General features: G+C 49.1%; 7 protein-coding genes across 7 annotated transcripts; 4 read left to right on the top strand and 3 right to left on the bottom strand.

The window, feature by feature from the left end:
* Positions 1-711: 711 nt before the first annotated feature.
* Positions 712-1,131, top strand: TrAtP1_009883 (60S ribosomal protein eL29; the record flags this gene model as incomplete). Its single annotated transcript, XM_014091075.2, has 4 exons — positions 712-718; positions 801-852; positions 914-1,016; positions 1,096-1,131. 4 exons carry the CDS (start codon positions 712-714, stop codon positions 1,129-1,131), a joined length of 198 nt encoding a protein of 65 aa, XP_013946550.1.
* A 448-nt stretch (positions 1,132-1,579) lies between these two features.
* On the bottom strand, positions 1,580-4,807 carry TrAtP1_009882 (uncharacterized protein; the record flags this gene model as incomplete). The annotated part of the gene is made up of 6 exons (XM_014091076.2): positions 1,580-1,977; positions 2,043-2,381; positions 2,445-2,660; positions 2,715-3,552; positions 3,624-4,674; positions 4,764-4,807. 6 exons carry the CDS (start codon positions 4,805-4,807, stop codon positions 1,580-1,582), a joined length of 2,886 nt encoding a protein of 961 aa, XP_013946551.2.
* Positions 4,808-5,295: 488 nt separating this feature from the next.
* Positions 5,296-6,162, top strand: TrAtP1_009881 (mitochondrial 37S ribosomal protein uS10m; the record flags this gene model as incomplete). The annotated part of the gene is made up of 3 exons (XM_014091077.2): positions 5,296-5,334; positions 5,398-5,438; positions 5,523-6,162. 3 exons carry the CDS (start codon positions 5,296-5,298, stop codon positions 6,160-6,162), a joined length of 720 nt encoding a protein of 239 aa, XP_013946552.1.
* A 323-nt stretch (positions 6,163-6,485) lies between these two features.
* TrAtP1_009880 (putative NRPS-like protein biosynthetic cluster) lies at positions 6,486-10,260 on the bottom strand (the record flags this gene model as incomplete). The annotated part of the gene is made up of 5 exons (XM_066114483.1): positions 6,486-7,238; positions 7,302-8,894; positions 8,962-9,430; positions 9,482-9,577; positions 9,629-10,260. The coding sequence occupies 5 exons, from the start codon at positions 10,258-10,260 to the stop codon at positions 6,486-6,488; spliced, it is 3,543 nt and encodes a 1,180-aa protein (XP_065970579.1).
* A 680-nt stretch (positions 10,261-10,940) lies between these two features.
* Positions 10,941-13,313, bottom strand: TrAtP1_009879 (uncharacterized protein; the record flags this gene model as incomplete). Its single annotated transcript, XM_066114482.1, has 13 exons — positions 10,941-11,143; positions 11,204-11,798; positions 11,853-11,887; positions 11,941-11,977; positions 12,029-12,151; positions 12,230-12,258; positions 12,349-12,377; positions 12,435-12,672; positions 12,732-12,790; positions 12,848-12,939; positions 13,105-13,141; positions 13,203-13,241; positions 13,298-13,313. 12 exons carry the CDS (start codon positions 13,311-13,313, stop codon positions 11,756-11,758), a joined length of 777 nt encoding a protein of 258 aa, XP_065970578.1. The 3' UTR covers positions 10,941-11,143; positions 11,204-11,755.
* Positions 13,314-14,185: 872 nt separating this feature from the next.
* Positions 14,186-15,733, top strand: TrAtP1_009878 (uncharacterized protein). Its single transcript, XM_014091080.2, has 4 exons — positions 14,186-14,644; positions 14,750-15,120; positions 15,182-15,428; positions 15,490-15,733. Exons 1-4 carry the CDS (start codon positions 14,511-14,513, stop codon positions 15,572-15,574), a joined length of 837 nt encoding a protein of 278 aa, XP_013946555.1. The 5' UTR covers positions 14,186-14,510; the 3' UTR covers positions 15,575-15,733.
* A 314-nt stretch (positions 15,734-16,047) lies between these two features.
* On the top strand, positions 16,048-18,989 carry TrAtP1_009877 (uncharacterized protein; the record flags this gene model as incomplete). The annotated part of the gene is made up of 9 exons (XM_066114481.1): positions 16,048-16,064; positions 16,115-16,126; positions 16,284-16,303; positions 16,353-16,484; positions 16,560-16,813; positions 16,888-17,004; positions 17,067-17,397; positions 17,466-17,563; positions 17,628-18,989. The coding sequence occupies 9 exons, from the start codon at positions 16,048-16,050 to the stop codon at positions 18,987-18,989; spliced, it is 2,343 nt and encodes a 780-aa protein (XP_065970577.1).
* Between the last annotated feature and the right edge of the window lie 313 nt (positions 18,990-19,302).

The raw sequence follows: 19,302 nt of genomic DNA, 5'->3' as shown, positions 1-19,302 counted from the left end.
GACCCGGCTGAGGAAGAAGGATCGTGCAGAAGAGAGAGCACGGACTAAGGATGCCGAGAGTAGGGGATTCAATCACGGATTTGCTCTCGGCCCAGGCCAGGTTAAAGTGCCTACCGGTACGCCTGCCTACCTATTACGCCGTAGCATGTATGGCTAATGGCGACTGGCGCTGCTATTGGGTGCTGCTAGCTGATGAAAGTGGTACTATTAGTCGTACTTACCTCATTGGGCAGTACAAGTATGAAGAATTACTAGCCGCAGCAAGAATACACGTGCTGCAGTTTTTAGCATGGAGGTACTCCGTACTTTGCATTTGAATACTGTAGCTGCTATACATGTGCTTTTTAACATTAGAAAAGAGAATATGGTACGCAGATGTAAGGAATTTAGATGCTACTAGTAGTAACAGTGTCCAAGTGTTGCTTAATGATCGATGGATGCATCCCACCTGTTTTGTTTCTCGAGAAATAAAACATCAAAGCCTGAAACAGAAACACCGGGGCCATGGCGTTGTACCTCGTCCTAGTGCCAACACGCGAAAACTCGCTCCCACACTAGCCCCTCCGCCTAACAAAAGGTACCTCTCTCGCTTACCCGCCTAAATTCCCCTCCTCGCACACACTAGGGCTGGACCACTCTTCACTTTTCCGCACGATCTTGAATCTCGACTTGCAAAATCACACCGGACCAGCATCGTCAACCACAGCAGCAATGGCCAGTGAGTTTTTTGCCCGCCCCGACCCGGAATCCGATCAAAATAATTTTCGCACGGCAGAATGCTAATATTTCGAGCAATCTAGAGTCAAAGAACTCGTCCCAGCACAACCAGAGCCGCAAGGCTCACCGTAACGGGTTGGTCTTCAATTCTTAAAGATTCACAAACAAAGTTCTGTTCGCTTACTCCCCCACGCAGTATCAAGAAGCCCAAGACTTCCAGATACCCTTCCCTCAACGGAACCGACCCCAAGTTCCGACGAAACCACAGACATGCTCTCCACGGCACCATGAAGGCTCTTGTACGACTTCTCCCCCCCCCCCCCCAAATAATCAGGGACAAACAATCCGAAGACAACGAAAACTAACCCATTCCAACAGAAGGAGCTCAAGGAGGGCAAGCGCGAGACGGCATGAGTGTGTTCCGATTGGCAAAACTGTTGAACGAAAACAAAAAGGGGAATCTTTGCAAAGTTTCAGGGCCAATGGCCCATTATTAGACGCGATTGGCGCAGGAATTTGAATGCCTCATCGGCTAATAGGAAATGCATCACCATATGCTGAAATATCGATTTGAGTTTCCTCTTAATATGAGCACCGGATAGACGAATCGGCTGTCTGGAATGGTGCAAAGTTCCCTGCCCTCTTTCTGGGGTCGGTGCCCGACGTCCAAGCAACCAGTGATGACCTTTTGTGTGAATGGACTCTCTGAAAAAACATCCCAAGAGCTGCTACCGACGAACGAGGATCCATTTCTATTTCTATGTGTTCCTTGAAATGGTATTGTGGCTCATGAACAAAATTGGAAAGGAGAAACGCGAAACGTGAAAATCATGACTTCTTCTTTTATTGCCAGCTATCGCTATTATAGCTTCATGTTCTTTACTAGAAGCTCATGTGCCAAGGCCTTGTGATTCGTGGAAAGCAAGGATATGATTTGGTTCGTCATGATGATATCCTTCAACAGCTTCTTGCCGCCCGCCGCCTTGTTTGCTTCCAGGGCTTGCGTGTAGTACTGCAAGCTCAAATATCCAATTCCGAGTAGTTGAAAGAGCCTGCCCACATTATAATATCGCTCCGCTTGCCGCTGTGGCTCCCCTCCCCCATATTGCACGTAGTTGCTGATGAATGCTTGGCCCTGCAGGAGCAAATATTGCCGGTTGGTCGACTGCCGTTTCAGGCCATAATGAACATATGCGAGACCCAGACTCAAGTTGACCATGGGATTGTCATGGTCCAGTGACCAGGCACGCAAGAAATATCCTACTTCTCGGTCAACAATTGACTTCCTCATTGGCTACAATTTGACTTGGCTCTCAAACACTCACCTATCGCGTACGTGTAGCTTGTAGATGTAAATAGAATGTGGCCGTAGAGCATCAAGAGACATATATCCATGTTTAGCTTTGCAGCGGCCGTTATGCTTTGATCGAAATTAGGCTTCCCAGCGGCATGCTTCGCAGTGACTTCGTAGGTCACATCTATGGCTTTGATCTGCCTCAAGATGAATTTTTGGGCTGGTCCAGAGGTATACCAGGAAACAGGGGATTGGCATAGCTTGGAGAGCAATGCAAACATCCGAGAGGAGTCGGATATCCCGCCATCTCTCATCAAGTGACGAGCTATTGTAATACACTTTTCTTCGTCATTTGTATTTATTGCACAAACTATTTTTGGTTAACACGGCCTTGATACAGCTAAATACGATAAGAGAGTCGTCTTATACATACCACTCCAAGCCATGTGGATGACAAAATTGTGTTGGGGTGATTGGAATACAGTCGAGTCTCTTGCGGATTCGCATACTTGATATGCTTCTTCGCGGCGATGTACAAGCGATAAGCCAATGGCATAATCTAGAAATAAATCAAGCCAGTCATCAAATGATATTCCTTGGTGGTTATCGAAAGCTGGTCCCGGAATAGAGTCTCCTTGGGGCGCAAGAGCTGTAAAGATCATCTTAGTCAAAAGCAGAGTGGAGAGGGGAGAACGGCACGTACATCGTTGGAGACGTTCAAACATCTGCGATAGCTCGGTATTTGCTTCTTCGCTCGCGGCCTGTTCCAGCAATTGCTTCTTGCCAAGAAAATGGAGATATTTGTCCCATGTATAGAATCTCTTGAGCGATCGAAAATCGTCGACAAGCTCCCTACAAGATTCCATCCAGACCGGAATGAGATCGCTAGAGCCAGACTTGATCTGCTGTTTTAGGCCACGGACAAGCTCATATTGCTGAGACAGTTTGATTGCGCGCGACCGCTCGTCTTGACGGCGCTTATCCGGGTTTGCAAACCGCTTTGCGCGATATCTCCTGGGCAAGATACGAGCTGTTTGGGCAGATTTTGGTTTAGGCTGTCGAGGCTCTGCCCGTGCTCGAGGCCCTCCCGCATCCCGCAAACGACGATCCGGTTTCATTGAGAACTTGCGAAGCTGCTCTTTTGTTAGGGGCCCGTTGAGAGCCGGCTCTCCTTGAGCTTCTTTCAGCGCCATTGCTTCCGCAGCAAGAATGAGGGCTTCTTCATCTTCTCTAGCTTTCTCATACATGTTGGCCAGTTCGATACGAGCGTCAATGTTGTACTCCTCGGCATCAATTGCCGCGTGAAAACACTCTTCCGCGGTAGATTGCAGTCCGGTGGCCAGATAGCAGCGGCCCAGTAGGACCAAAAGAACGGCGTCAGGCTCTTCAGTAGTAGCCCGAAGCAGTTCGAGATACCTAATGGCTCTTTGTGGCTCGTCATACTTGGCGAGTTCGCTCGCAAGATCATATGAGACGAAAGGGAATTCTGCTAAAAAGTCAACGGTGCGAGGGTGATCTGGATCCAGCCAGGCCAAGTGTCTCTGTCGATTCTTCTGGTTAGAGTATGTTTGCTACGCTTATAACGCTTGTTTTCAGGGGAGCAGTTGCTTACAAAAGCCTCATCCCCCTCTCCCAGCCTCAATCTATATATTACCAGCCGGACCCTGAGGTCTAATGGAAGAGCATGGCCGTAGAGTTCTGGGCCAAATAGGGAGCCCTGAAAATGGGGTACATGACTTCTACGATCGTCATCGTCGTCCCATTCACAGTCGTCCACCTGCCACTGGTCCCAGTATTGTTCTTGGACACGGCCTACGAGCCATCTTGATAACGCCTTGAGTTCGTGAATAGCTTCGGCAAATGCGCCAGTTGAGGCGATGAGCTCAACATAGATTCCGATGTCGTGCCATGGGCCGTCCGGTCCATACATTGGGGAATTGCCCATCTCATAGTCAAAGTAACGCCGATATGCCATGATGGCGGCAGGAACAGCAGATTCGGCATTTTTATTGTCAATGCAGGCTTCTGCTAGCTTCCGCACGATGTCGAGGTCATATGGATGATGTTTTAGGACAATATTATACTCGGAGATTGCGGCTGCTAGATGGCCCTGTCGATGGCACACAGAAGCTTTGCCCAGTCTAGCGTCCAGGTTCGTGGGATCTGCCCTGAGGGCAGCAGAATAGCAGAGTCGCGCAGTGTGAAGATTGCCCGCCTCATCTTCATGTAATGAATCCAGGGCACAGGACGCGCACTCAAGCCATGCAGCAACGTTCTTGGGCCGAAGATGAGCAGCATACACCATGGCAGACAGCGCCCGGGCATTCTCGCCCTGCTCGCGAAAGATGGAGGACAGCGCCGTCCATGCTTGATGAGTTTCGGCGTTGATTCGGATGACTTCAGAGACCAAGTCCAAGGCTTTTTCATAATCTCCACCGAGAAATGCCTGGTTGACTTTGGCCAGTCGAGCGGTGATGTCTCCGCGAGGCTTGGCCGCTTTCCGAGGGCCTCGAACTCCGCGCCCTCTGAAGACTCCACGCGTCGGAAGGGGCGTTTCTGAGCGTCCCTGCTGAGAATCCAGGAATTCTCTTACGGACTGGTCAAACTTGGCGATGTCGCCTTGAAGCTCCTCATAGTCCGAATCGGAGTCGGATGGATTGCCACTACAGCCGTCAGTCGTAGAGCTAGTCTGGTGATTTTGCCATTCGCAAGGCTCGCAAGAGTGAGTACTCTAGAACGCTGATGCACTTACAAGGCGGTTGGGTCATCCATGCCCAGGTTAGACGACATGGTCATTGAGTGTTGAGATTGATCATGTTGGTGGCAGTGATGATGAAGGATGGACCAGCATGGAAATAGTCCATCCGAAGTTGAAGTTTAATCGTACCAGCTAAAACCACGGCCACCCACGAGTACCTTAATAGATCGGCTAGGTAGGTACATGTACAGAAACATTCAACGCACACTTGACCGGTTTCAAATTTTGGTGATTCATGAGAATTTGCTCTTCTTGATTCACTAATAATCCCAGTTAGCGTCATGTCATCACATGGAAATTACTTCATTTGATGCGTCTGGAATCCATATCAAGTCGATATGCCGTTAGCTCAGCAGCTCCAGATTGCCGTTTGTAGCCAAGCCCGCCGCTAGAATGCTCTGAAGTCTTCCGCTGAGGTGAGGCCGGCCCCACCTCAATTGGACCTCAGCGGCAGATTCTTTTCGGCTGCTGCATCCGCTATCGCCAGCCTTGCGATTTGCACAGCCGGCAACAGCAGCAAATAAAAATGTTACGACAGAGCCCGCAGCTGCTATCACATCTCCAGGTACAGAAACAGCCATTGGTATCACGGAAGACACGTTGGCAACCGCTAACTCTGGAACTGCAGGCCGCTGTGCCATGGGCTGCTAGAAAGACCCCAGCACTGGGGTAAGTGGACTATCCATCCGTCGATTCAAGGCGGATTTCCATGTGTCGCAACAATGCTGTGGCAATACTGACTGACAACCTCAGGTGCTTGATTAGCAAACCTCTGTCGAGAAACTACTCCTCTGTCCAATCCAAAAAAGAAGTCCGCAATAGTGAGCCGAAGCTGCGACACCCACGCTCTCTCCAGGCGATTCACCTCAAGCCGCTGAAGCGCGAGGCTCAATACGGCGTCCCCTCGTGCGATCTCCAGCTGCGATCATTCAGCTTGCAACCCCTCCAATTCTTCTCAGACTTTGCGCTGCGAGCCGCATACTACCTGGGCCTTCCCGCCTCAGGCCCAGTAACACTACCCCGAATCACAGAGCGATGGACCGTGCCCAGGAGTCACTTCATCTTCAAGAAGTCGCAGGAGAACTTTGAGCGTGTGACGCTGAGGCGCTTGATCCAGATTAAAGACGGCGATCCCGAGACGGTCCAGCTTTGGCTTGCGTATCTGCGCAAACATCAGTTCTATGGTATTGGTATGAAGGCAAACGTGTGGGAGTTTGGTCCAACAGAGATGTCCAAGTCTCTCAAGGATATTGAAGCAGGGCAGGACGCTCCTTGGGCTCATCTTGGACAAATAAAAGGCATTGGCGCAGCTGAAAAGGTGGCAGATATTCTGAGCGCTCGGCGGGTAAAGAAATCCGCTGATGACAACTTTCCCATCCACGAGATATCATAGGAAGAGAGAAGGGATAAAAAAAATAAAAATACCCATGACAGTTAACCTGCGCAAGTTCATACAATCTCGACAAGCGACTGGGAATTCGTTGCCCGCATCTCATATGATAGGGGAGATGTCAATTACAGCACCTATTCAGCTCAATACCTATGAAAAATATTATACTTGAAAAAATACTTGGAGACAAATAAAGCCCTTATTTACGCTACTATTGCTTTATTCAGCTTACACTATTTTACTTTTTCTGGGACATCTAGACTAGTACTATATTAGAACATGTTTTTTGGTACCTAGACTTGAGGTTTTATCTCTGTTCCCTCTCCTTATGCTGTACCACCACGCCCTCCAACACCCCATTTTGCCTGCGCCTCAACAACATCAGCCTTAATAGCCGGCAGCTCTCTACCTCGTTTGGTTGGCCACGCTAGGAAATTAGTTTCAGCGAGGTATCTTAAGAAGCGGCCAACAGCTTCTCTACTAATGCCCTCTCCAGCACTCTCATCAACACCTGTCCACCGGTCTGCATCAGCCTTGAGGACAGCAACAGCATTGCGATCATCTAACTCCGGCGCGCGAGTGTTTGTGGGGAGATTGTTCGTCACCATGTGGAAAAGAGGCATTAGAGCGTTCTGTTCCTCGTCTTTCTGGATAGGACCTGCCGAGACAAAGGTCTCGAGCTGGGCCTTCCAGTGGTCGTAGTCCACCTCAGGAACATCGTAGCCGTAGTAGGTCAGGATGGAGAGATACTCGTTCATGCGCAGGCGAGGATGGGCAGTGACGTGGATGACGCGGACACCGACGTCGCCGCTGCCGCTGCCGCTGTTTGCAGTCTGGGCTGGGACAGGGTTTAAGCTGGCTGCGACGACGACAGTAGAGACGTGGCCAACAGGCACGGCGTTGATTGTGTTGATTATGTGCGGACGGCTAGACAGCTGGATACAGCCTTTGAGCATGCGGATAAGAAAGTCGTCGTTGTTGCACACACCGGTGGCAGCGTCTCCAAGGATATAACCAGGTCGGACGACAGATCCGAGGAGGCCGCGTCTGCCAGCCTCACGGACAAGCTGTTCAGATACCTGTGGTCCGTCAGAATGTGCATGTTACTTGATGCAAAAAGAGGTCTGTGGAAAGCTACTTACCCATTTGGTCTGGCCGTATCCGGTGCCGAGACCGCTGCGACTGCCCATCATGTCATCTGCTTCCATGACAGCGCCTTGTCCAGTGCTGGTCTGCTCTTGTGACAGGTTGATATAGTAATCCGTGTCTAGAACGCTTGTTGAGCTAACGAATGAGAAAAGCTTAGGCTTGCCCTGGTTACAAAGCCGCATGGCATCGATTGTTGATAGAACATTGCTACGCTCGAGATGCTTATACTGCTTTACCCAGTGGACGAGTGCGCCGTTGTGGATAACCACATCGACAGCGTCGCCAAGCATCTTCCATGTGTCGTCATCAAGTCCAAGACGCGGCTGTGCCAGGTCACCAATGACTGCGCTGAGCCTAGTGGCCCAAGAATCCTGCCATACACTGTATCCACGGAGTGACTTCTGGAGCCGCTCGAGGGCGGCCGAGACGCCCTTTGTTCCACGGATATGGGCAATGACGTGAACGTTCTCACGCTCGAGCAAATCCTTGACGATGAAAGAGCCCAAGAAACCCGTGGCGCCAGTCACAAAGACGGTCGTCTTGCCTGCCGGCGAGAGTGTCGCAGGGTCCGCCGCCTGATACTTGGCATCGAGGCTACCGAGCAGCTTGTCGAATGATTGGGCATATTCAGCTTCGCCGTGCTCTGTCGCGCCTGAATCGCCCTTGCCCTCACGCTGGCGGTCAATCTGTGCGCTGAGAGCCCTGAGGGATGAGTTCGAGTACAATGAGCTGATGGACATGTTGGTCCCCAGATTCTTGCGGATATTGAGAAGAAGTTGCTGGGCCAGCAGACTGTGTCCGCCGCTTTCAAAGAAATCAGACTCTGGCCGCAGAGTCTTGGCATTCAAACCATTGACCAGTGTTGCCCACTGCTCCGCCAGTTCCTTTTCGGTGCTGCTGAGCGTTTCCCATCTCTTCAGATCCTCCTCTGAAGCCTCTTCAGAGATCAGGGCCGCATCCGGGAACGGCAGGTTTGGGCTGTCAACTTTGCCATTGGGGTTCAATGGCATCTTCTTCAGGAAGATAAAATAAGTTGGCACAGCGTGAACTGGCAATCGAGACTTGAGGTGATCCCGAACCTCCGCTTGCATTGGCCGATAGCGCTTAGAATACACGGTGACGAGTCCAATCTCGGTGCCCAGCTCCTCAGTGTCTTCCAGGCTGTGTTCTGCTAGCCACTTGAGCCACTCTTGGTGTTCAGGCACAATGTAGCTGACCAGCGTTGGCTCTTCGTTCCGATCTCTTCGAAGCAGCGTCTTGCACTCGCGGACTAGATGATGTCCTCTCAAGTTGCTATCAATCTCATTGAGCTCGATGCGGAAGCCACGGACCTTGACTTGATCATCAGCTCTGCCTGTAATTGCGCAATTACCAGAATCGTCCAAAAAATACCCCAAGTCGCCGCTCCGGTATATTCTATCTCGCGGGCCTTTGTAATACTTTCTCCAGGGCTCGTTGGCGTGATCGGCAGCTTTGTGATCAGCCTCAACCCACTTCTGGTTGTCGACGAACCAGTTGTCAAGAAACTTTTCCTTGGTTTTCTCCGGGTCGTTCAGATATCCGTAAAGTCGAATATTAGCAAGACTCTATTGGAAAAACAAAGGGGAGACCTATCTCGGCTAACCCTGCTGCTCTCAGCATTATCTCACCGACCTCACCGACGCCGCAAAGCTTGGTTGGATCTTCCCGGTTGACTACGAGGAGCTGGACGTTCTCAATGCCCTTTCCGGCAGGAACAATATCGCCAAATTGATTTAATGCATTCGGATCTTCGGCGTGACTCTTGATGTGGTAGTATGATACGCTGCGGCTCGTCTCAGTGGTACCATACGCAGCGCAGATCTCCGCGTTGGGCGCCAGCTTGCGGAGCGCAGCGCAATCCTTCTTGGTCAGAATATCACCAACGTAAAGAACCCACTTCAATGAAGGGAACTCTGCCTTGGCACCGCCGCACAAGATTTGGCCCATCGCGGGCGTCAAATGGACTGCATTGGGTTTTTGGTCGCGGAACCACTCAGCCAACCTTTCATGGGCGATATTCTCGCGAGCAGGGCATATTAACTCCCCGCCCATGAATAACGGACTGAAAATGTCCCGCTGGATAGGATCATGGCTTATACCACTATTATTGGTTAGTAGAGTTATGACGGATATCATCTTTGAAAGGGTTTACCTTAGACAAGCAAACTTTGTGTCCGAGGTCCAGTTGAAAGTTTTGGCCATCCACGGGAAGTACTTGGTCAAGCTGTAATGTCTGCCCAACACGCCCCTGGAAATAGTCAGCTAATGTCCGAAGTGTAAGAATTGCTGGATCTCGTACTTGGGTGTGGATGTCGTGCCACTGGTAAAGCTCAGGATGCTCGTTGAGTCCGGTCCCACTAGAACATCTGGAGGCGCTGATGCTTTGCTTGTAGTGTCGGTAAAGACTTCCTTTCCGTCAACTTGGCCACCGGTAAGGAGGCCATCATCGCTCATCCGTAGCTCGGGTACTCGTATCTTGAGACGTAGTTCCTCGTCAATGTACTTCTGCACGCGCGGCGCGAAAGCACCATTCTCATCCCTGGCTCTGCCAATCGTGATCAGGGCTTTTGGTTGTGAGACTTCGAGATAGACCTGTTGCCTCGCCGGGGGGTACGCGGGGTCTAGGACAGTAATCGTGGCACCGGCAGCAAGGGTTCCCATGAAGGCGATGACGAGTTCGACGGAACGGTAGGCATAGATCATGACGACATCGCCATTGGTGATGCCAGCTTCGTGGAGCTGGTTGGCCAAGATGTTGGACGCCTCATAAATCTGCTTGTAGTTGAATCTCCTCTCGGGCGTGGTGGAGGAGGCCGTTTCCGTGACGCACGGCGCGTCAGGCTTCTTCAATGCATTCTTGTGGAATATCTCGTGGATGGCGCCGATGTAGCCGCTCCAGTCGAGGCCGATGGTGGGATCGGGAAGCCCCATGGCGGCATCAGCAGTATGGCAGGATTTATACTGGGTGGGAAGGCGCCTCGTAGCGAATGCTTCCCTGGAGCGTAGTCCAAGCTAATATCCTGGAAAGAGTCGTGTCTATTGGAAAGGTAAAACAACAATGACGAGCTCGAAAATGACGAAGAATTCTGCCACACTCCGATCTTCGGGGGAGGGGCACTTTTTTTTACGGTAGGCGGTCACTAGCAACCCCTCACCCTACTGGTCCGACAGTTTCCTAATAGAGAAATCAATTAATCTTGCATTTCGTTGAGCGTCGTGAGGGAGTCCTTTGCGTCCTCTCATAGTCACTTTCGATCCAGCCAGCAGCTATTAGGGTTGCAAATCAGGGGTTTTTTCATTTTTTATTTTTCGTTTCTTACTCAAGATACAATAACGACAATCTGTTCCATTTCTGTGCCTGAACAATCATAATATAATAACAAGTATGTATGCTAGGCATATACATATAGGGTCACAGCTTACCCAAGCCAAATCGAGCCCAACTCCATTTTCAAGGCTAAATGCCAAATCCGGCCTACATATTAGTTGGACAACGGCGGCGATACCGCAGCAGTCATCTACATCTCCCCTGTCTAAAAATAGGCCGTACGGGTCTGATTGCAAACCATTTTATTTATTAGACAAGCTTTTTTTTTTTTTGTTTATCTTTTATCTTGTAAACCCGGCATCTCTGAATCACGACCTCCAGAATGCCCTTCTAGTTTTGCTTACCTATATTAATATTTCTCAGGCAACGCCTTCGCATACATTCCTGCTTTTTACACTGACCAAAACCCTATACTATTTATTGGGGCCTTTTTTAAAATCGAGTGATCATAGCCTCGCGGTCCGGGCCGGTACCAACCCACTTGATCTACACATTGTCAATCTACATCTTTATCGGAAAAATCATCTTGAAGAAACAAAAACGTACCTTGACTCCAACAAATTCCTCAATGAACTAGTCAAACAAGTTAGCGAGATCAAGAATTCTAGGTAAATGCGACATTTCTAACCAAGATGTAGTCTTGAGCCTCCTTGGGAAGTTCTTCAAAGGTCTTCACGTTGGTAGTCGACTGGTTCCAGCCAGGCATCTCGTGGTAGATGACCTCGGCACGGTCGAGAACATCCAATGATGCGGGATACGATTCGAGCTTCTGCAAAGGATTAACATTTATCATTTCAATGCTTAATAAGAGCTCAGAATCTCACCTCGCCGGTCTCGGGGTCTTTGTACGCAATGGCGATCTTGATTGTCGGGAAAGTGTCCAGGACATCAAGCTGAGGATTGAGTTAGTACACGCTCCTATAGTCAAGAATCAAGAAACGCAATATTTTACTTTTGTGAGGTTCAGCGCCGTATAGTGGTTGACGTCCTAGTACACGTTAGACATCCGCAATAGGGTTTTCGCACAGTGAATAGGCCATCTATACCGTGGTGTATTTGACGACGACGAGATCTACAAGACTCTAGTCAATAACAGGCTCAAGATATCATGAAATCACGATGGAGAGAGCACATACCGAGCCTGTTTCAGTTAGTAAACCATCCAACACGAGTTCTTAGACGGATCAATGCTTACCAGCCGCAACGCCGTCTTCGGCCAGTTGAAGTACCCTGAGGCCAGTCAGCTGCGTTCATATCAGCTAGATGGAGGAATGAAGCTTTACCCATTCTCGACCCTGTTCCTGAAGCTTTTTGCCGACCCTGTCGGGATGGTTAGCTCTCTTCGCGTGCTAAGAATGAACAATACCGTACTCTCCGAGATCCTCAGTCTTGAACGCTCCAAAGCCGACACGAGTGGTGTAGGCCTTGACCACGCCAACAACCTCACCAATCTTCCTGATGTCAAGAGCAAGTCCAGTTACCATGCCACCGATGCTATTCCAAGTAAGTGACCAAATCCATTAGTTATTGGGGTGAATGAGGGACATCTGCCTCCTCTTGAATGGTACGAACCCGGTAGAACTGCTAGTCACGTATGGGTACTAGACAAAGTCAACAAATACCCGCCCAAAATTGCATTTCTTGTCATAAAGAGCGGCAGGACTTGAGCCACTCCGATAAGCTTGACTTACTGAGCCCCAATCAAGATCCAGCATGAGAGCTAACAAGGTCAGCACATCTGAATAGGGGTAATGGCATGAGGGGCTATCTGGCCTACCATTTGCTCCTTCGCAGAGGATCTTGGTATTCTTTGCCTGTGCGTCCTTCATGAAAGCAATTGCGTCGACAGTATATTTGCGAAGCTTGGGTCGGTACTCGTTGAATCGGGCGATTTCTTCCTCAACATCGTACTTGAGCAGGTCGCCATATCGCTTCTGGTAGCCTGATGCAAGTCGTCGGAGCTTCGAGTCAAAAAGTTCGGCATTGAAGACCTCTGCGAGTCTGATACCGCTTCGCTATATCTGGTTCAGTAAAACTGCCCCATCCAACCATATCATTCGACCTGGGTCCTTACCGCCGCTTTCGTGCTGTAGGCAGGACCAATTCCGCGGCCTGTCGTTCCAACCTTGCGGTCTAAGTGATGGGAGTAAGCATATATAACTGGCCCGTACTATTGATGTAGCTAATCACCTCCAAGTTCCACTTCTTCCAAGCCGTCAACGGCAACGTGGAGGTCCAGATCAATGTGGACTCGGTCGCTGATGAAGATTCGATCGTGGACGCTGGTATATGGTAAGCATGATCACTGACAATCGAGAAAATTACTAGGCTAGTAGTACTTTTCCAGCCCTTTGCGCTCCAATTCCTCTAATTCCGAAAAAAATGAGGGCTATTCGGTGCATTAGCCAAGTTCTTGACTGTGGATCAAGTATCTTTGGAGTACGAACAATGTGAGCCACGACGGCAGAGCCGATAAGGTTTCGGCTTTTGACAAGATAATTAGCATATTATATATGCCGTAAATTGCCAAATTATGAATGCATACCAGTTGGGATTGACCAGGCCGGAAGGAAGCAGATGGAAGCTAGAAGCCGTAATGAGTACTTGCGCCGTGACGAAATGTCTCCAGTTTGCGCATACCTGTACGACACGCCATTGGCACTATTGCAGCTGTGGTCAGCAACTCGTGATCAAATATATTGCTATGAGGATAGCTTCAGCTCACACAATGGAACTACAGATCGATTAGCATTGTTTCATATGTCAAGTATATTTAGGATTGGTTGCTCACTGGCCGGCATTGTGACCCCCCCTAGATCTCGTCTCAGCTTGTATTCTTGTTATAGACGTCTTATATAAAGTCGGCTTAGGGCAAGGCTCACAGCAGCTCGCGCGCAAAGTTGCGCCTCGGGGGCAAGGATGTCGGTCAATTTTCCTTTCTACCATGTTCCCATTGTTAGTTGCAGGCGCATCGGAATAATAGGAATTTGTAGATGGTCGTACACCTTCGTCGCCTGCAGAGTCGCAATCACGTCAACACACATTACGATGTCGGTTGCTCGGGGACACAAAAGAAGAGGTACGAACCCCATTGGGCGCCCAGCTTTGGAAAATTTGATGTCAATCCGTATTCTTCATAGTTTACCAGGTTTCAGCAGCTTACAATGATCGTAGCCATGGCTGGTTCGGGATCTGATTGCAGAATTCGCTGGCTTGAAAGATGCAAGTAGATTTGACGCATGTGCTAAAGCGGCCATTTGAGTCACTGCAGCTTTCTTCTATGTAGTGGGGCTTATCTTATCGCACCGCAGCTGCAAAGCCCCGCCAACAAATTTCATCACTTGCGATCCGCAGAATCGGAGCCCCACGTGCCCGCCATGTCATAGTTTTTCGATTATATTGCCTATCAGAGCTATTGATATTTTTATTTACAAGAATTTTACCGATGTCGGAGTACGGTCGCGAGTGATTTAACGCAGCGGTTGGTTAATCACTGAATACAAAAAATAAAGTTATTTTCCCCCTTGAATTCGAGTGGACTCAATTGAGTATCGTGATGTTTTTTTAATTCAACTCCCGTGATGTAATTCACGTTAGTTTATGTTTTAGCAAGAAAAGAACATTACCTACTGTCTTAGTCCATGATATGGCTTAGAATCCTTACAAAGCACAATTGGTTTCTAGGAACATGTCATGTCAAATCTTAGGATGGCATCCAGAAATGCACTAGCATCCAGAGCCTAGCGTACTATGGGGTGCTTCTTATCGATATCGGCTCTCTTCAACAATCAGGCTATACGCAACAATTTCATCGCGGTGCAGTCAGTGAGCACATGCATCAACGCTTCTCATCATGCTGCTTTCTCGTGCGTTGAGGCCAATACAGCTTTCTTCGGGGCTTGCGGCACGGCCAATTGCCTTGTGTAGGCGCTGTATCTGGTCAGCAGCAACAGCGAGCTCTAGAGGCCATCCGCTGAGACGAGACAAGTAAGGAATTCTAAGCAGAACCATGTGTTCATGGCTATATACATTCCCACCCCATTACTGTTTGTATTTGACATCCCAACTGACGTGTCAATTCTCTTCTCGTAGCCCGGCTGTACCGTACAAATCTCTCGTTATCAAGCGCCTCAACCACCAAGCAGGCAGCAACACCGATAAAGAAGTGGCAGAGAAACAAAAGCCCACCCCGGCCGTCCACGAGGACATATACACGATACCAAATTTCCTGACCGTGACACGAATAGCTGCAAGCCCCGTCATAGGGTACCTCATACTACAAGATGCGAATACCTGGGCCGTGGGCTTGCTGGCATATGCTGGCTTATCAGATTTGGTCGACGGGTGGATAGCGAGGAGATGGAACCGCAGAACAGTTGTAGGCACCATCATCGATCCAATGGCGGATAAAATTCTCATGACAATATTGACGGTGTGCCTGGCCGTCAAGGGAGCATTGCCAGGTACGTGGAACGCGAATCATGAAGTCATGAAATACTAATTGATTGACATCTCTTTTATCAGTGTGGGTTGCTAGCATTATCCTTGGCAGGGATGTCGGACTGGCTATTTCAGCCATTTACTGGCGCTGGGTTTCATTGCCGCCGCCCAAAACGTTTTCACGGTACTGGGATTTCTCACTGCCATCAGCCGAAGTCCGACCCACCACAATCAGCAAATACAACACCTTTCTTCAGTTAGCCTTGGTTGGTCTGACAACCGCAGCGCCGATTTTGAGCGTTGACTTGGCGCCGACACTCACAATTCTGCAGTAAGTCTTGGGCAATCATCTTGTCATTCGGGCGTGTTTTGTGTCTCACAAGGAAATGCAGATATATCGTGGCTACTACCACCATTTGGAGTGGAGCAAGCTATATTTTCTCAAAGGATGCCATCAAGATCCTGAACAAGCCTTGAGTTATGCAAATGCGTGTATCTATCTATACACTTAGCAGGCGAACCCGTAATATTGTAAAACACACCAAAGCATGCATGAATAAAGAATGAGAAAGCTACATGTTCAGACGAAATAGGGAAATAGAACAAGCCGTACCAACCAATGAAAAAGAAGATACCAATAAGAAGCTCCAGTGATATGGATTTGTTTGCCATTTCCTAGGTAGGTATCTGATAGAGCTCCCTCTGCTGGACTGTTTCCTATCACGTGGCAGACCTCTTCGCGGCTGGCGGGTCTATTTAATTCCACTTTTAACGTCTACTAAGCTAAGCTACTCCGTGCCGACGCAGCGCGCGCTTCTAACTCGCCGTTCGACTCTAAACTCTGAAAGCTTTACTAATTGGGCACATGGTAGCGTGAAAGCTGCCTTCACTCTCAACCTGCATTTCTTCACTCGACTGCGGCAAGGCTTCACGCAGAGCACCGGTGCAAAATGAGATTTAAGATAGAGTACGCTTTTCCAATGCACGATGCGTCTATGGAAGCTCATGCGTGACTAGTGATTTGCCTGTGTTATTTCCTTATCCAAGGATCTATCCAGGTATGTTCCCGTCGCCCCCATGCACGCCATTTGCGGTGTAGCTAACATTCCCAATGAACAATATGCGTGAGTTGATTTGTGTAGATTCTTCTTTTCCATACCGGCTGACCACTGGGAAACTTCATCAGCTACATGTGTGATCTGAAAAGTATGGCCCGGATTCCTGCATGTGTGACCAGCGACTTACAGAATCACAGAAACGCTCGATGCGGGTGGCCATTGTGTCTTGGAGATGCCGTCAGGGACCGGCAAGACCGTGTCTCTGCTGTCCCTCATTGTTGCGTACCAGCAGCATATGCCCGAGAAGCGAAAACTCATCTACTGCTCTCGTGAGTGGCCCTCACGGCGTCTCACCGATCACCGATCACCGATCACCGATGGAGCAATGCTGACCTGGCCTGCAGGAACAATGTCGGAGATCGAAAAGGCTCTAGTCGAGCTGCAGTCTCTAATGAAGTATCGCGCCGAGGAGTTGGGTTACGAAGAAGAGTTCCGCGGCCTTGGTCTGACAAGTCGAAAGAACTTGTGCCTGCATCCCTCTGTCAAGAGGGAAAAGAGTGGCTCAGTTGTTGATGCCCGTTGCAGAAGTTTGACTGCGGGCTTTGTCAAGGAAAAGAAGGATCGTGGTGAAAATGTGGATGTCTGCGTCTATCACGATGTATGTCCGTTGCTTTCGTTGGCATTTGAGTCGACAGCGTTTGAGTCGATTAACCCCAAGCTAACGTCATCTAGAATCTTGATCTCCTTGAACCCCATAACTTGATACCCAACGGCGTATGGTCATTTGACGCGCTCCTGAAATATGGAGAAGAGCACAAGCAATGTCCATATTTCACTGCACGACGCATGGTATGTAGTACACCTTATCTAACCTTTACACTGGAAGAATGGCTTCTGACATTGACAAATAGATGCAATATTGCAATGTAGTCATTTTCTCATATCACTACCTCCTCGATCCAAAGATTGCCGAGCGTGTCACAAAAGACTTTTCCAAAGACTGCATCGTAGTCTTTGATGAAGCTCACAACATTGACAACGTCTGCATCGAGTCACTTAGCACTGACATCACTGAGGACTCAATACGCAAAGCTACCCGCAGCGCCCAACACCTGGAGCGACGAATTGCCGAGATGCGAGAGACGGATCAAGAGCAGCTTCAGAATGAATACGAAAAGCTTGTTCAGGGGCTTCGCGAAGCGGATGAATCAAGGCAGGAGGATGCCTTCATGGCCAATCCAGGTAAAGTGACGCCGTTTCCATCTTGGATTATAGATTATAAGGAATAAATAACCAACAGAATATCAAAGCTTTGCCCGATGATCTTCTAAAAGAGGCTGTTCCTGGGAACATCAGGCGAGCCGAGCATTTTGTGGCCTTTTTGAAAAGATTTCTGGAATATCTCAAGGTCAGTTTGGTTATTTCTTATCCAACTCAAGTCTGCTCTCCTCACTGACATGTCTCTACTTTAGACGAGAATGAAGGTCCGCCAAGTCATCTCGGAAACGCCGCTATCATTTTTGGCTCACTTGAAAGAGCATACTTTTATCGAGAGGAAGCCGCTGCGCTTTTGCGCTGAGCGGCTAACATCGCTTGTCAGGACCCTTGAGCTTATGAATATCGAAGACTACCAAGCACTTCAAGAAGTAGCAACATTCGCCACTCTCGTTGCGACGTATGAGAAGGGCTTTTTGCTGATTTTAGAACCATACGAATCCGATACCGCCGAAGTTCCTAACCCAACCCTTCATTTTACCTGTCTTGACGCCGCCATCGCCATCCGACCCGTGTTTGAAAGGTTCTACTCGGTCATCATAACCTCTGGCACCATCTCTCCCCTCGAAATGTATCCTAAAATGCTGGATTTTGCCACGGTGATACAGGAGTCCTATAGTATGACTCTCGCGCGGAGATCCTTCCTTCCGATGATTGTAACTCGCGGAAGCGACCAAGCTTCGGTCTCGTCTAGCTTTCAGGTTCGGAATGAACCCAGTGTCGTTCGAAACTACGGTAATCTCTTGACGGAGTTTGCCAAGATTACCCCCGACGGCTTGGTTGTCTTCTTCCCGTCATATCTATACATGGAATCCATCATTAGCATGTGGCAGGGCATGGGCATCCTCGACGAGGTTTGGAAGTACAAATTGATCTTGGTGGAAACCCCTGACGCACAGGAAACATCGCTGGCCCTGGAAACCTACCGAACTGCGTGCTGCAACGGAAGAGGAGCAATCTTGCTTTGCGTCGCTCGAGGAAAGGTATCTGAGGGCATCGACTTCGATCACCAATACGGCCGAACTGTGCTGTGTATCGGGGTTCCATTCCAATACACAGAATCACGAATCTTAAAAGCAAGATTAGAGTTTTTGCGAGAGACATACCGCATCAAAGAAAACGACTTCTTGTCCTTTGATGCCATGCGCCACGCTGCCCAATGTCTGGGCCGTGTCTTGCGAGGCAAAGACGACTACGGAGTCATGGTACTGGCCGATCGACGTTTCCAGAAGAAGAGAACCCAGCTGCCGAAATGGATCAACCAGGGCTTGTCGGACGCCGATACGAATCTGAGTACCGACATGGCCGTCAGCAGTGCCCGACGATTTCTAAAGACCATGGCACAGCCGTTCCGGAGCAAAGACCAAGAGGGCATCAGTACCTGGGGATACGAAGACCTGATGCAACACCAGAGAAAGATTGAAGAGGAGAGGGGAGATGAGCCTCCTCCTCCTTCAATGGCAAATGCACGGGCGGCAGCGAATGACAACAGGACTACTACGTATGAGTCTGATTATGAAGATATAGATCAGGATATGATGGAATTGGAAGGCTTTTAGGGATTTGGAACGTGCAGAATGTTAAGAGGTCAAACAAAGGGATCTAATTTTCAGGCTACCCAATTGCCTCTTCTATATTTCCTTCTTTCTTTCTTAGAGTCTGGGTCATGATAAGTCTATACATTAATCATTCGCTAATTAATCATTGCGGCAATCCGATCTATATCCCATCGTATCGATTTTTTTAAATCAGATCATGGTTCTCTAGATCCATGACGACTTTTTCCATTCTAAACCGCTAAAATCTCACAAAATGGCAGACGTGAATAACAACCGTATACTTCGCAGTGGCACTTGCCATTTACCATACCAA

This window comes from Trichoderma atroviride, chromosome 5 (genome assembly GCF_020647795.1).
Source record: "Trichoderma atroviride chromosome 5, complete sequence".
NCBI classification, from domain to species: Eukaryota; Fungi; Ascomycota; class Sordariomycetes; order Hypocreales; family Hypocreaceae; genus Trichoderma; species Trichoderma atroviride.
The sequence above is the reverse complement of the archived record's forward strand: the minus strand, read 5'-3'. Positions and strand labels throughout refer to the sequence as shown.